The sequence below is a fragment of the Astatotilapia calliptera genome, chromosome 5 (genome assembly GCF_900246225.1).
Source record: "Astatotilapia calliptera chromosome 5, fAstCal1.2, whole genome shotgun sequence".
NCBI classification, from domain to species: domain Eukaryota; kingdom Metazoa; phylum Chordata; class Actinopteri; order Cichliformes; family Cichlidae; genus Astatotilapia; species Astatotilapia calliptera.
In genome coordinates, this window is record NC_039306.1 from 33,340,717 (window position 1) to 33,357,908 (window position 17,192).

Here is a 17,192-nt window from a genome sequence, read left to right on the forward strand (position 1 = left end):
CTCCTGCCTTGTCTCTTGTACACAGAGAATCCTCCAGAATCGCTGAATCGTTTAATGATATTATGTATATTTATAATCTTTCTGACTTTGCATTCAGAAACATTATTCTGAAATCTGTAGCTGCAGTTTTTTTACAGATTTGTTATCCTCTGATGTACTTCTTGGAATCTCTGAGATGCTCCTTGTATAACCAGTCATGTTACTGACCTCCTGCCAGTTAACCTAACTGGAAAGTGCTTCCCCAGCTTTGGTGCTCCCATCCCAACTTTTTTTTGAGATGTGAGATATTTTGAAGTTTTACAGTTTCTCAGCTCAGACATTTAATGTGTCTCTACAGTGAATAAAAGACAAGTTTATGAGATTTACATTTGACACATTTTTGGAATTGGCTTTGTAGTTTTGGCAGCGATGAAAGATTCATTTTCATAGTGAGGACGCGTCTGTCCTGCAAACATTATCTACAGTTTCTGATCTAAGCAGTTTGGTATAACAGCTTGTTTCTGCAAAATGGGGAAAAAAGATGCTTATCAGTTTCAACCCTTTCAACATCCTTTTCTAGCAGTTATGAGATTACAAGATAGCAATTGATTTTGAAATATAGGAAACATAAAGCAACATATTACGAAGAAGCTTCAGGTTTTTTTCTTTGAGATTTTGGTTTTTCTGAATGTGTGAAACTTGACCCACGGAGGGTGTGAGGAGATAAAAGACAAGATATTACATTTGAAAATGATCCTGTGAAAGTTAGAAAGGTTTTTGTGAGATTGAGAAGTTTGTTATTATAACAAGATGTTTTTAAAAGAGGGAAAGTTTAACATTAAAAACTTTGCTGAAAATATTGTTTTGTGGAGGAAAAAATTACCTTTTTAGGTAATTACAAGAAATTTTTCTCATTCTCATAAAAATGACAAAAGTTTTCTATTTTGTGAAATTTAATTTAATAAAAGCAAAAACATCTTTTTGTAAAACTGAAAAATATTATTCACCATAAAAATATGATTTTTCTTTTATAAAGAGAAGAAAAGCTTCATGTTTTGAGAAATTTTGTGGGAAAAATGGGAAAACATGAGAGGTTATATAACAAAACTGTAAGAACAAGAAGAGAATAGTATTTTTTTTATCCCTCCGGTATAATAATGGTGATAGTTGGAGACATTACTAAAGCAAAAACGGAATAAGAAGGAATAAAAAAAAAAAACGGCCTTATCCTGCATAAAAACACAAAGCCTCCCACTCCTCCCACCAGGTACCCCCGAATCTCTGGCAGAGAAGGAGCTCCAGCTGTTGATGATGATCAACCAGCTGAGTGGTCTGAGGGAGCAGCTCCTGGGAGCCCACTCTGAGCAGAGAAACATGGCCGCCCTGTTGCTGGAGAAACAGCAGCAGCAGATGGAGCTGGCTCGGCAACAGCAAGAACAGGTATCTCTACCAGATCTTTGCATCACTCACCCAGTTCAACAGAACATGCAAACATGTGGACATCTCAAAACAAATTTCTGTCTCTCTGCTGTGTATTATCTTGATAAAGAATATAAAGGGCCTTTCTGACCAAACAGACGAAAAGCCCCTGTGTGCACTGGTGCTTGTGTTCTTGCTCCATACAAACACTAGGCAAATTAGATGGCCGAAATTGAAAAAAGATCTTTGTCTAATGTGCCTTTTTTCACACAAGTCCACAGAAGGAGAACACCGCACGCACTCGCCAGCTTTTTTCTGGGAATAAATGAACCGCCGCATGCGTGCGTCATGGCTGATCGTTAGAATTTATACAGGCTAGCGCTCACTTGTTGTGTGTCTCGTTTTTCTGTGTCTCAGATCGCCAAGCAGCAGCAGCAGCTCATCCAGCAGCAGCACAAGATCAACCTGCTTCAGCAGCAGATCCAGGTCAGCTCCTCTCACGACCTTTCGCACATCTTCCTGAATCACTTCAAGGAGCAGAGTGGGAGATTAATAAATGAATGTGTGAGACGGATGGGGCTTGTCTGTAACGTGCACGTGTCCTGCTCTGTCCCAGCAGGTGAACATGCCCTACGTGATGATTCCAGCTTTCCACCCCACCACCCAACCCCTCCAGGTCAACTCTGACCCCCAGATGACCTTGCCACTGCAACCGATCCCCTGCAAGCCGAGTGAGTAATCAAGTGGAAAGGTTTCAGTTTTATTATTATTTATTTTTTCATATGCAGGCTGACAGCAGTGCAGCATTAAAAGAAAGCTCGGAGCTGCTTTGTTGGGGCAGAGTTGTTGACTCAGGCTGTGGGATCTAGGAACACCGCTCTGTATCCGTAATTTTAAGGAATATCAGGCAAACACTGCAGACATTTCTAGCAATGGCAGGCAGGCTTTTGAAACACTGGAAAGTTATGACGGCAACAACAAGGTAATATTCTTTCTAACATTATGTAATCTTTAATCCATCACTCATATTTAAACATGTTTGCAACCGTATAAAGTAACTTTCAGAGAAGTGTCCTTTAACAACCTCTGGGCTGACCTGTGTGAAGGGCATTCTGCCTCCACAGAGTAATGCATTACTTTATTCCTTGGGTTAAAAAAAGTAATGAATCATGTGTAATACGTTACTTTTACTGAGTAATAAACACAACACTGACACTGATGGTCCATTTTAGTCAGAGAAACTCCCAGCAAATCAAAGTATTTCTGGAGGGCTCAATAAGGTCATGCTGTATACTACATTCTTCTTCAAATACTGCTGTGACCTGCTAATAATCCTCCAAGGATTCCCTTGATTTAGTGAACACTGTGTTTTGTCAATTCATTCAAAGCCTTTTCTTATGCACCCTGTTGTGTGGGAAGAATGAACACTCTACTTACCAATGACTGCAAGCTTTGAAGGCCAGAAACTTTGTGCTGAAAAGATATCTCCATCAGTACAGCTCCATAAGTTGCCATCCCTGAGTGTTTATGTACTTCAACTCAGGGGCTATTTTATAGGAACTAGAAAGGCATCCGTGAGACTCCAGTGCAACAGTGCTTGAATGTACCTTTCAAACACGTATGCTTGTACAGTTAGCAGGCTACTGAGGCCACGGCTTCGAACGCCACAGCTTTGTAGAAGCTTGCTTTCACCAGCCTTAAAAGCTGTGCTTGTGGATCTTTTCAAACTTAAAGACACAAGGCCAGTCTTTAAAACAGTGTAGGTGGAATTTAAGGATAGCCATTATATCGAGAAGCGCACGTGTGCATGAGCGGCTCTGAATGTTTTGACACATGAATGTAAAATGTGTCGGAGTGCTGGGCTGTGTAGAAGAGGTCAGCAGTAACCAGAGCGTTTTTAAAAACAATATGCATGGAGTGAAACTTTGAGCCCTTTGCTTTCATTTTGCTCAGATCTTTTATTTGTTTGGACATTTGCATGTAACCTCACGTATCAACTGGACATTGTATTTTGGGGAGATTCCCTGCAACTCCCACTTGGCCATGCGCAAATTATGTTAATTCTCAAACTGTAACAAAACATCTACTGTCTCAGAATGACTGTATCACTTACTCACGTTATTATTCAACCTTAGCTGAATAAATGCTATATCACAAATTTATCTTGGCAATAGTTTGAGATTTGCCATTGGAGAGGTGATATTGCCTTATCCTCTGCACTCGATATTCTGTATAAACAAACTGCCTTCGTATTATGGTGGATTCATGGCTAATGATGCTGGAAGTGAACATTTAAATGCTAAAATGAATGTAAGGCTGTAGGACAGGGATGTCCAACAAAGACAAAGAAACCACTTTAATTACTTTGGTGTGGCGTGTATGGCAGTGTTGGGATGGGGTGGGTTTTTTTCAATAGGAAAAGCTGTAAAACTTATGAAAATACCGTTAAAAGCCCAGAGTCTATGTCTTCCTTCACATTTTCAAAAGCCGTCCACTGGGCCAGATTAGAGTCTTTGCATTTCATCCTAGATAGTCCTCAGTGAGTGCAAGTTAATGGAGGTGAAGAGCTGAAATAAACACCTGCGCTATATAAAAAGGCCACATAACATTTTAGTTTTTACAAGTATGCTATTGATCATGTGTCTGAGCTTAACAAAATTAGGCTAATGTCCTTTTTTCTTAAGCTCTGAGTATACTCTCCACGTCTGCTGTGGTCCGCTTGGGTCTGATGGGTCCACGTGACATAAATTTGGTCATCAAGGGCGAGGGTCCGTGCATATGTTTTGATGACTGCGTGGATTTTACCACTAAGCCTTTACAGTGCACTACACCAGCTGAGCATGAGTCCCAGCCATGGAAGGCTGCTTGGCTGTTGTGGCTCCAGCTGTCAGTGTCTGCAACAGGCTTTACAGTGAAGCTAATTTTACCCATAAAATGCTAGCATGTTGCTTGGTCCGTTAGGATGGTAACTAAACAATTTTTTTTAACAGGCTAATGATAATAGTAATGCTAATAGTTTTACTTTTAAACTTGGTTCTGTCTAAAACTGCTGTTCGTTCTTAACCCTTAAATCGATGCATTAAGAATGGTCATTTATTTATTTTTAATTTTAACCTTTCACAGCTATGGACTACTCCATGCAGCTACTGTCAAACACTCACCCCACCCCCGTGAAGAGAAGCAGTGGTTCCCTCCGACAGGTACAGTATCACTTTATTGTACATACCTTGTCCAACTCACTTCTTTATATGAGCACATTACTGAGAAGTCAGGGAATTATGGCTGTGTTTGCTTGCTGTATGGTGTGCGTACCTTCTGCATGTGTGTGGTTTTAGGAAGCTTAAAGAAAGTGAAGTCTTCTGGAGCGAACAAATAATATCCTTTTCTGGTATTTGGGAGGCTGAAAAGCTTTAGGAATACACCACACCCTCTGTTGAAGGTTTAATGTGTGTGGCCATAGGTGTGTGTTTTCTCGACGTGCGTGTGTGCTTGTGTGTGTGTGTAAATGTAGTGCGACTCGTGTTTGCACGGCAGGTTCTCAAGCAGGGATAGATCAACATAGCTTAAATAAACAAAAGGGAAGAGAGGAGGAGGATAACTTGAAGACAAAAGACAAAAAAAAATACTACAAAGGTGTGACAGATCTGCTCCGACATGCCAAATGTGCCGTGCATAGCTGGAATACACGCACACCCTTGGCCTTTGCGGTTTCACCTGAATATGTCGAAGTAGCCCCACCCCTGCTCATCTGCTCTTGCTGTGTGTTTAGGAAGCAAGTCAGCCCTTGAACCTGACGTCCAAGCCCAAGGGTCTGGAGCTGGGGAAGACACCCAGTCCACAGAGCCTGGAGCTGGGATCACTGGCGCTGCAGGGGGCATACAGACCCAGAGATCTCCAGAGAGAGATCTCCCACAGTCCACCACGATCTGCGCTCAGTGAGTTGCACACAGTCACACTGCTTTGCATGGTAAAGCATTAAAGCATTTGACGTTAACCTGCAGCACATCATATTTCCTGTAGATCTATTCACTGTTGATTTAAGGAGACTGAGCACAACGAACATAACTTTTTTGACTTTAGTGCGACAAACTAAGCATTAATAAAGGACGCTCAGATACTCATAAACAGTTATTCTCTATTTTGTATAAAATACAGTAAATACTGAGCAAGTGGCTGAAATGAATTAAAACTTTGTGCAGTCGTCTTTTTCCACAAGAGGATGATTGCATTCTTCAACTGTCATTTCCAGCAGCAGGATATGAAACTAATCATCATCTGTAGGTGACTGTTCATAAGATCCGTGATGTGTTTCTAGAGGAGGTCTTCTGATGAGAACTGACACTTTACCTTCCTCTGTCTCATTTTCTTTTCCTTCATCATCATAATTATCTTGGTCCTCATTTTGTGCTCTCCTCTTCGTGCTTTGTTTTTGTCTGCAGGTTTCCTGGGAGACGGCGACGTGGTCACCCAGGCTATCCACGATGCCCAGCAGCTCCTGAGGAGCCACGGCAGTGCGGGGCGGGAGAGGGACCGGGAGAGAGAAGTTGGTGGAAAGCCGGTGAGCTAATGTTTAAACTCCAGTTAGAGCGGTGTGTTCGAGCCACTTTAAGACACGGACTTCGTTCTGGAAATTGCCATTGTACATACTGTGCCATTTTTAGGTTAGGTTTCACTGTAGGCTATCTCTAGTAACACTGTGGCATATAGCCTACAAATGCACAAAACACACACAAAGAAACTTAATACGTGTTTTGTGTCGTAGCATTATCTCAGTCTCTTACCTGAGAATTCTTCACATCACTTTACAGTGTTTCCCACACATAGACTTTACTTAGGGCCCACCCAGGTATCCTGAAGGCCACCCAAGTATATTTTGCAATTTGTTTTCATTTTTTCGTCTGTCCGAGACCACATGAATTTGTACTGGGCAGTCAACTCAATATTATTTTTTAAATTTGTCTCTGCTAGCTAGCTACAAAAGTGCTTCCATCCCAGTGTTTTCCTATGGATGGGTTGCCTTTGTGAAGTCTAGATCAGCGGTCTCCAACCCCCGGGCCACGGACCGGTCCGTGAGTCGTTTGGTACCGGGCCGCGAGAGTTGAGGCTCGGGTGTGAAATTTATGGTTTTCAGGGTTTTTATCGTTTTTTAAAAAAAAAAAAAGTTTATATCGTTAACTCCCTGGGTTTTTCCCCATGTGTTATGAATAAATCTTTTTTTTGGTACTGGTACTGGTTTTATTTTGTTGTATTTATCCGCAATACCTTAAAGGCCGGTGCGTGAAAATATTGTAGGACATAAACCGGTCCGTGGCGCAAAAAAGGTTGGGAACCGCTGGTCTAGATCATAGACCTGCCCCCGTTCTGGCCACACGGGGGCAGTAAAAACATGTCGCAGATTAATGTTGCTTTGGTGATATCCTTCCACATATTCCTTTGTCATAGTGTGTTGTTTTTTTCCAGTGTTGCCACAGAACCATAGTCATAGTCATAGAAATCTAAATATTAGCTATCTTTTAGTTCTGCATGTCTCCACCAACTTCTGTCAATAATAAATAATTAATGAACTTGTAATTTACAAAATAAACATCTAATAAATAAAACTAGGGACTGAAATCACAAATTCTGTAGGATAATTTTTCCCAACGCTTCTGACTGGCTTATAAGTGTGGATTAAAAAAAAATATATATATATATATATATATATACACACGCTAACCTTTCAGCAACATTCGCATTCAGAAGTTTTTTAAGAACGCAGACCACCTGCCTAACGCCTGAGTCGAGGCAGGCTGGCGATCACCTCATAACCACTGGTTGCTGGAAGTTGCCAGGAGGTTGCCAATCGGTCTTTAGACCTGTGTGTCCCTCTCTTTGTTTGTTACAAGTAGCTGATATATTTATCCAGTTCCACAACCCGACGTCCATCTTTTATTTAAAATCTATGAAATTAAACCAGCACAGCTTCACATAATGTTGTACAGAACTGACTGTGTTTGTGTGCTTAATCACACCACTCAGTTTACGTTAGCTGTATTAAAATAAATATATGGACTCCTGATGTAAACGGTGTATTGCTCTTTCTCTGGTCAACATTTAGAGGTTGGTTTAGGGTTACATGGTGCTGCGCTCCTCCTGAGTATCCAATAGATCCGCACCCACATGCAGAAGCACATTATTACAGCTTAAGTCAGCTGAGTAAACTGTAAACTGCTGTTTGTAAGTGCTACTAGACTATCTCAAAATTGCATATTTTGTTCGAGAACCTGCTGTTTATTTTGTTTTGCTTCTTGTGAAAATGGTCTTCTATTGGGTTCTTACGTTTTTGTTCTTTAAGGTGGCTAAAGCTTTGGTCTCTGCTCCGTCCTAAGCAACAGCTGTTGCAGCCTTACAATACCACAAAGGCCTCAGTGTGGCATTGACTGAGCCACCTGCCCTGTCTCTTTGTCCACAGTAATACTGTAATCTGTGGCTCTCCTCCTTCTCCTCCTCCTCCTCTCCTCCATTATCCTGCTCCATCTCGCCTTGGCGGCTGTGTTAACACCAATACTGTTGACTGACCTATTTTGGTATTGCGCTTCACACCGCTGCATGTGGATGAATAGCGTTTTACAGCGCGGGGAATGGTCGACAGATAATACGCTGATGGTGTGGTAGTTTTGCAAATTCAGAGTTGCCACATTCCCGTCCCTGCCTTGTCTTCTTTACCTTTCCTCCCTCCAACAATAAATACCATTCTTCCTCCTCCATAGTGTTGTCATTTCCTGTCTTTGCATTTACAGCTCTGCATTTAAGCAGCGGCTGATATGGTGAGCGTGCCATGTCTTTACCTTAAATAGCACTCCAGTGTAACACGTGTGCCATGAACACTCCTCTTCGACATTAGGTCACCTTTTTTTTTTTTTTTTTACTGCAGTGCAAATTTAAATCGTCTCTTTGTGCTGGTGTGTGAATATTTGTCTGACTTTAGACCATTTCTGAGTTCATATGTCTTTGTTTTTTCTTTTTGTTCTTTTAATGTCTGCAGGATTTTAAGGTTTCTCCTCGCAATGAGAGGATGTCTCAGAGTGAGAGAGGTGAGAACAGACATGGCCTGCCGTCCACTGAGGACCACCTCAGCAGTGATTCTGAGGGTAGGCATCCCTGAAAAAGTCTGTTTAATGCCTATCTGTGTTTTGCCAAGTTGTTGTTGTAATGAGACCAACATTTGTTACGCTGCCCTGATAGCTTATTATATCATTATGGTACCCATCCATTTATCTTTGTCATTATATTCAAATATTTTATTTTATTTGATTGAGTCATATAATTTTATTAAAATTAGCATTTTTTTCTCCATGGAAGTAGCATGCAGTATAACCTGTTTAGATTGACCTAGATTAGATTGGGTGGCTTTAGCTCGGACGGTAAAATAGGTCATTTGCTAATCAGAAAGTTGGAGTTTTGCTCCAGTCTGCAAGACACTGGACCCTAAGTTGCTTTTTGATGCGTTCATCAGAGTGTGAAAGTGTGTGAATGCTACATAGAAAGTGTTTAAGTTAAAAAAGTGCTTGTATAAATGTGTATGAATGTGTGAATGAGGTATGTTGTGTAAAGTGGTTTGAGTGCTTAAGTAGAGTAGAAAGGTGTTATAGAAGAAGTCAAGTCAAGTCAACTTTATTTGTCAATTCTGCCACATGTACAGGACATACAGAGAATAGAAATTTCGTTACTCTCAAACCCTAGATGAACCAGTCCATTTACCATTTAACAGATTGCTAGCAGGCATGAGAACGCTAGAGAAGCCACAAAGTGAACACTGAAGAAGTTTCTTTGAAGTCAATTCAGGTTTTTTACATAGCACCAAAACACCTCAAGGCACTTTGTGCTTATTTGCAAGGAGTCACCACAAGAGATATTAGATTTGGCAGATTTTTTGCACCAATGTAACCTCTGATGCAAACTCTAAAAGATTAATGTCTCCTTCTGAACTCTAATCAGGAACCTTCCACATGTTAGGCATATGCCTATATCATTACACTATAGAGCTAATCGACACAGCAAGTGCTAACTTTAATTTTAGCACTAAAAGGTGCTAATTACCTAGTGTGACTTTAACTTGAATTCTGGCTCCCTTTTGTCCAAGCTAATAGTCTGCAATACTGCCCATTAAATTACCTGTTTTATCGCTCCCCTAAGCGCCACTGTCAAAATCTAGCTAGCTAAATGCTCATCTGCATTGCCTAGAAGCAACCAGGCAAGCTCATGTATGCAAGCTAATATTAGCTTACTTCCATATTGGAAAAATACTAATCAAAGGCATTACTGTCACTCAGATGTTGATCTCGGTAAAGCAACCACTTGGCTAAATCAGGAGAGCCTGTTTAATGTTGTTTGTTTCTGGGAAATAGCACGATTAGCAGAAATGTTTTCTTCCAAACATGCTTTATTAATGTGCCATCAGAATATGGCACAGACATTTAAAGATGAAAATACAATATCCAAGACCTTCAGATTTAGCTTCATCAAAGTAATAACCTTATCTTTGTAAAGCTTAGTAACTCCTGTCTTTGGTTTAAACGTCAGGATGGAGAATGTGAATCATATGAAATTGGATGTTTGTGGGTGAAGAGAAACTTTCACCAATTTTAGTGTTGCAAGAAAAAAAGGTTAATATTCAGACATGCACCACTTACAGCAAGAAACAAATAGCTATTCCTCTATATATTTGTAACATATTTACAAGCCAGCTTGTACCCTTGTTTACTGTAGGTACCCTGAACGTTTCGGTCCCAGGCGGCTACGCTGAGGCACGGCCGCCTCCCTCCTCAGGCCACATAAAGAGACCCATGAATGCCTTTATGGTGTGGGCCAAGGACGAGCGCAGGAGGATCCTGCAAACTTACCCTGACATGCACAACTCCTCCATCAGCAAGATCCTGGGTGAGAGCAGCAGTGGTTAGGGGTGGGTTTATGTCTCTATTCTGAGACCCTGCCTGGCACATGTGAGGCAGTAAAGACCCACCTGCTTCTTCACACACACACACACACACACACACACACACACACACACACACACACACACACACACACACACACACACACACAGGGATGAATCCCTTTCCCTCAAACAAACATTTACATTCCTTTGTATTGTAGAGAGTTTGTGTGTCTATCTTTCACACAGACACACATAAAAACCACTAATTTGCTTAAATACATAGTACTGATTACTTGCCTAATACTTATCTTTCAATGCAAAAAACACAGTTTTGACCACAACCCTAAACATGCTGCTTTTTGACCTTGAATTATTTCAAAGTGTTTGCTTTTGAATAACCTTTATGGAAGCATCAGGTAGTTTGTGGCACAGAAACTAATAGGTAATTCTGCCTATCACCATATACTATGAGTTAGCTTTAACCAGTCAGATTCAATTCAGTTTTATTTATATAGCGCCAAATCACAACAAAAGTCGTCTCAAGGCGCTTTATATCAGTGAATGTGAGAGAGCGTGATCGAGATAGTTAGTTAAAAAACGAAACGGGAAAGAAAACACGAAGAAACGGGGCTTTGCATATCATGAGATTTAGATGTGTGGATCTTTTTGAGGGCAGCATCAGTGCAGTCTCCATTCACTACAATTTGATTTATGTTCTCTGTAAAGAGAGACTCAGAGTATTTTAACAGGAACTTTCAGTGTTAAAAATTAGGGGCATGACTAAGTCAAGTCTGAACACAAACGCATATTTTTAGAAATGAAGTGAAAGAATGGTTAGAAAGGAAAGATGAGATTCTTTGGAACTTGCTGGGGAATCAGCAGCTTTTTAGGTTTTCTTCAGTCTTGAGGTAATCCTTTGAGAGTTACCAGTAAATGCAGTGATAAATAAACTTTCCAAAATGTAAAGGAACACGTGTATGACGTCTGAGTCTAGGTCATCAGCATAGACTAACCCTTTATTTTGGGTGATGGCCCAAAAATGTGAACGTGTCAGTTAGAGTAAATTTCTTTTTCACTTTATTGCCAATAATTGGGAGAATAAAGTAATAAAGGCAAAAATGACACATTCTGGTAGTCTGATGTTAGTGTTGGGCTCATCACCAGTGATGAATTAGACTGCAGAGGTACCAGAATTAACGGCCTGAATCTTTCGCCAATTTTACTTTCTCTTCTTAAGAAAGACTTAAAAATAGTGGCACTAATGTCCCCCACTGTGACGAACCAAAAAAGAAAATTGCTGTATTTAGGTAGGACTGTAAAACCCCGATAACTAAACCTCATAATTAAGAGATATTTTTTCTAATATCCAGAAGGAGGGCTACTGCAGCCTCTTTTTGGTTATATTTTGATGTTAACACTGTAGCAGCGTCCTTGGGAAGACTCAAATAGGAAAAGAGCTATCATCTAAGATAAGTGAATGTTGATGGGAGTTTAAAGGTGCATAAAAAATGAATAAAATCTGCTTGAAACTTTTTGTCGAAATCTGAATGAATGAGAACAAAAATGAAACCACGTGGGCCCGACAAGCATTTTAAGCTTCCTCTCTTGCATAACCATTCTGTTAATGGATTAACAAAAGGAGGATCCGAATGAAGGACAATGCAAACCGGATACCAAACAAAAGGGCAAGCTTTCAGCAGCTTACTTAAACTTACAGCAGAGAACAATGAGGGGGAAGAAAACTCCAAGGTTGGGTTAATCGAGAAACGGGAATCCAGGAGAGTAAACAGATGGAAAAACTGAAAGAGTGACAAAAAGACTGAAGGTGAGACGGGATAAATAAACAGGGATCTAATTGGGAACAGGTGGGACAATGAGGGCAGGGCTGATGATTACAAAGGAGGGGAGACAAAAAGGAAGTAAAATAACAAAAGGTGTGCAAGGAAAGATAATTACCAAAGTAAGACAACATGTAGATGCAGGCAGAGTAGCACATAAAACACGGGACAAATGCTTCAAAAACCCCACAAGAAATGAAACATGGCGAGCCATGACAGCTTCTGCTGCTGGAGAACATGAACTCACTCCTTTGTGTTGATGCGTCTTTGTCTGTAGGCTCGCGGTGGAAAGCCATGTCTAACCAGGAGAAGCAGCCTTACTACGAAGAGCAGGCGAGGCTGAGCAGGCAGCATCTGGAGCGCTACCCCGATTACAAATACAAACCCCGACCCAAACGGACCTGCATAGTGGAGGGACGGCGGCTGCGGGTGGGCGAGTACAAGGCCATGATGAAGAGCCGCCGGCAGGAACAGAGAGGGACCTACGGGCACAGGTAGAGTCTGAGCAGCTTTGAGAAACAACTTGCGAAAGAATTTGTCCCTGGCAGAAAAACACTGACAATTCAATCCCCTGACAAGAGTTTGTGCTGCACCTCCACACACTGGAGACAATGCTTGCAGCTCTCAAAGCCCCCCCTTTTTATCCTCCTTTATTCTTGAAGACACAAACAAAAGTGGAGTACTGCAACTGCAGCTGGGCTGTTCACTGTGTCCTCGACAATGAATAGAATCCCTCTCTATTGGTCCCTCTAACTCCTTCTAGTTAAGCTGGAGGAGTTGGAGGCTGGAAATGTTAACAGTGGTTGTTTTGGAGTGCTTTTCTGTTTCACTCTTGTTTGTCTTTGCTTTAGCACATGTAGCCTCTATTAGGCTCTTTATAGAAACAAAACATCAATATCAGGGTGTCACACTGGCCTAAAGCTTCAATCCTGTTTCTTTCATATTGAAGACACTGGTAGACTGACTGGCTCGTATACTTATGAAGGAGAACAATACCGGCCTAATGTGCCATTGGGTTTTACCATTTTAGCGTTAAAACAGCTCTAACCTGTTGAGGCCTGGGCTCCAACAGGACCTTTAAAGGTGCTCTGTGGTGTCACGCACCAAGATACCAGCAACAGAACCCTTAACTCCTGTAAACGGAGAGGTGGAGTTGCTGCGGATCAGACTTGTTCGAGCACTTACCCTTAGACTCGGTTGCTGGTTTAGGATCTGTTGACAAGTATTCGGCATGGCCGAACGGGAGCGCTCCGGGAGCCTTGCCCGCTCGGAGATGATCCAAAACAACGATCTGATATTTGTCAAAATTTTTTAAACCATTAAAGGTGGTTTATTAAAACATAGATTACAAAAAACAACTTACTGCCATGAAGCGTGACTACAGACGCTTCACCCAATCAGCGCTTGTGATGTTGAAACAGATCGGCTGCCATGGCAGCAAAACATACACACACGCATACAAACAACACAGACGTGAAAATGTAACGTCCAGTTTTAAAATATATGCATTTTACACTCTGGTGTTACAGCTCTCATGATATTGTAATCTGTGTTTATATATACTGCCTGCTTAGCACTACCTAAAAAACCAAAGCTAAGCTAACTCTTAGCTAAACAACACTAAACATATATGGTTTGGAGGGGGATTAGCACAAATATCTAGCTTTAGCTAATAAATTAAACACTCTACTTTTTGATGTTTAGCTGGTTGGTGAATGGTTGCTGCCAATCACTATCTAACTGATTGCCAAGCCCCATTCACACAGGACTAGAGACCTGCCACTAACACCAGTAACCACCGTTTCCTAAGGGATACTGTGTCAATCCGGTTGTTCAGTGATGACGCGACGAATCCTACTTCCGGGTCTAAAGTAGTCTGCGTTTAATATGGCTTTTGTGTTGTTAACATGTTTAATGTTATGTATTTTCTTCTATTTGATCTCAAAAAGCTCCTAAAACAGTCAGTGATCCCTGTTGACCTCCCTTGGCTTTTATTACCACTAATCATTTATTTAAGCTCAGTTTTTAAAACCTTAGGATGTAACTACAGCCCAGCCCATGCAGCAGTATATGAATGACTAACCTCGTATTGTGGATGGATTATCTCAGTTGTTCTCCTGGCTGAAGTTTGGTCCTTTTACAGCATCCTGCCATGCGATTACATTTGTTCCTGATCACCGAGAACACTCACGTTAACTTTTATCGAGTGGGAAAAAAGTTAGCTTGTTTATATTATGCTAACATAGCTGTGTCGCTAGCGGTCACGTAGCACATCATTATATACCAGCTAGCCAAACTTCAGTAACCCTACAAACGTCACTGCTGTTTAGTTTTCTGTCTTCATTTATGCTGAAAGTGATAACAGAGCTGTACGTTTTAATTTGTTTCCAAAACCCCGCAGTCAGGACATGCTATATTGTATTTAGATAGAAGCTAGCGAGCTAACTCCCTGCTAACTTCTAACTCCGTTAAATGTCATAAATTCCGTTTTCATGGATGCCTGGATGTTAAACTCAATTGTTACACCTGGTAGAGCAGAACGCTGATCATTTTATTAAAGATGAAAGACTTTAGACAGTTTTTCAACTCTCAGTAATGCCATAGTGATCGTTTGATATATGGACCTGCAGCGGAGTTTAGGTCCAGACACGGCTAGTGACGTCAGACTGAACAACCGGATATCAGCATTTTAAAGCCCTTGATTAACTTTTTCATTGACAATAAATGCCTCAGAATATCTGAATATACGTGTCACTTCCTGTCTTTGCAGTCAAACGGAGCCACAGCAGATCCATTACCCCCACAGTGATGGCCAGTACCCGGGGGGTAGCAGCTCGGTCTCTGTCGCTACCATGCCTTTTCACCCCGCGCTACTGGAGCATTACCTGCCGCAAGTCCCGCCCATCCCTCGCAGAGCTGAGGGACAGACCACACCCACCTCTCTGCCTAGGGAGAGAGAGCGGGAACGCAAGAGGGAGCGACCGCCATACAGCGAAGGAGAGGAAAGTGATGGGGGAGAGAGGAGTGAGGGGGAACTGGTGCTCCTAACGGACTAAAGAAAGGCAACTGGTAGAGGAGCCAGGAAAAGGAAAATTAAAGATGAGGGATAGGATGAGAGGGGAGGGTAGCTGAGGTGGGCGGGTTGCTCTTTGATGAATGACAGTCAGAGAGGAGGAATGGAGGATGAACTAAAGAAATGGTGAGGGAGTGTGTGAATGGGGGAATAAAAAAGTAAATGTCATACTCACCCCGTTGTAAATTAGCCTATTCTCCAGTAAAACCTCGCCTACACAAACGCATAAAGGCAAGCTTTTATCATTTCCCGTTACACGTATCATGTCATCACATGCTTTGTGTCAAAACTTTGGAGTTATATTTATGAAGGTTTAACATTTAATCCCTTCTGCTTCTTGTTTTCTCCCCATGTTGACTTATGGCAAACAAAATGCCCCCACAGGGACTGGAATTAAAGCAGATTGATTAAAAGTTCAGCAGAGTACCTGTTTCCTCCTGTCAGACAGCTGAGGATCAGCCACTCTGGGGTTCAGTATGTCAGCTTTGCCACCTGCTGGAGAAGAGTGGTTATTACTACTGTTGCCACACATCCTATTTAAGTTACACCACAAATCAAACTGGAGGGATAAAATAATTTGGTGATTAAAGGTGCATTTCAGCAGTTTTAGTACTGTGTGCTTAACGAGATTAAAAAAATAATGGTCATATTCAGTAACAGTTGCCTCGGGCCATAGGATGGTTCAAGACGGAAAAAAATATATCCTATATGCACACTGCCACTTAAATGTGTGTGCGTTTGTAACTCAGGCTTTATGTTAGAAATGTTCAGTCTTTAAGCTCATCACTGCACACAAATGTGAGGCACTAAAAGTAAAGGGTAAACAGCCTGCAGGGGGCTGAAACAGCAGGTAGGGCAGCAGCAGTATTAACATGTCAGGGGGAGAGATTCAGTCATCTGGCCAGCAGACGCTGCTGCTACCTTCCCTGAGTCTGTGCAGTGAGCGTTGAGAGTGCTAACTCTCTCTCTCTGACTTAGTCTAGCTAACGACAAAAAGCACAGATTGTGTTTGGCACACTCTTATTCTGCATTTGCACCAGTTGGAGAGTTAGCATTAAAGGTTTATTTCAACAATCCTTCTCCCTAAATTTGCATGATCCATGTTCGATCTGAGCTATCAGCCTTTCTACACATCCAATTGGCAGTTGTTGCCGATCTACAAGTCACTTTGCAACTCACCTTTCCACAGGATTCTCCTTATATACTGAATCTGAACTAATCCATTGTCATGTCTGCCGCTCTGTTGTGCACAGGGCCCTCCCATCTCTGGCTTTCTATGTATGGAGTGGAAGGGCATCCCAGAATAGTGACATGCCATATATAAATATATATACGACAATCTTTTCTGTGTATAGATTTATATAGCACCAGCCAAAAGCAAAGCTAGCTTTGAGCTGATAAAGCAGGACTTCATTCAGGGTAGTTCAGGACGTGCTTTTTTCAAAAGTCTTTTTCTGGTCGGACAGGCCTTGTTGCCCAAAAGTAACGTACAATTAATCAACACTGCAACCTCACCATCATCCTCCCACATCTCACTGTTAGTTTGAGCCATGCTGCTGTCATCGTGTGTTCATCAGTGCCCTCTCCACAGCATGGTGGGTTAACTTCAGCCTATCCTATTTTTTTATACCTCTGTTTGCTTCTTTGCATGTTTACTGGATGTCGTGTTGAACACCTCGTATCTGTGTATCCAAATGTCTGCTGTGTTTTTCTTCTGAGATGCAGCCTCTCGCAGCATTATTATTATTATTATCATTATTATCACTATGCTTTTTTTTAATCTTTAAAAATGTTTGTCAATTTCATCTAAAAAGGCTAAAGTATTCCTTTCATCATCTTTTACGTTCCTGTTCCTGTAACAGAGAGGCAGATCATCCCCAAAACTGTGAGGCTGTGTCCCTAATCACTGCTTCTCTCCTGCCTTAGATTTGTTATACACAGCAGTCAGCAGCAGGTTTTTGGACAA

At 41.5% G+C, this 17,192-nt stretch overlaps 1 protein-coding gene across 5 annotated transcripts in view; it reads left to right on the plus strand.

Annotated features, from left to right (window-relative positions):
- sox13 (SRY-box transcription factor 13) overlaps positions 1-16,972 on the plus strand; it is a 51,412-nt gene extending 34,440 nt beyond the window's left edge. For 4 of the 5 annotated variants that reach the window (XM_026169005.1, XM_026169004.1, XM_026169006.1 and 1 more), the window contains 10 exons: positions 1,247-1,419; positions 1,816-1,884; positions 2,015-2,129; positions 4,522-4,598; positions 5,168-5,333; positions 5,838-5,956; positions 8,423-8,528; positions 10,147-10,317; positions 12,431-12,647; positions 14,924-16,972. In XM_026169005.1, coding sequence (XP_026024790.1) covers positions 1,247-1,419; positions 1,816-1,884; positions 2,015-2,129; positions 4,522-4,598; positions 5,168-5,333; positions 5,838-5,956; positions 8,423-8,528; positions 10,147-10,317; positions 12,431-12,647; positions 14,924-15,209 — 1,499 coding nt within the window. In that variant the 3' untranslated portion in view covers positions 15,210-16,972. The remainder of the gene's footprint in view (positions 1-1,246; positions 1,420-1,815; positions 1,885-2,014; positions 2,130-4,521; positions 4,599-5,167; positions 5,334-5,837; positions 5,957-8,422; positions 8,529-10,146; positions 10,318-12,430; positions 12,648-14,923) is intronic. The other variant, XM_026169003.1, reaches the window with a different exon arrangement.
- The last annotated feature ends 220 nt before the right edge of the window (positions 16,973-17,192 follow it).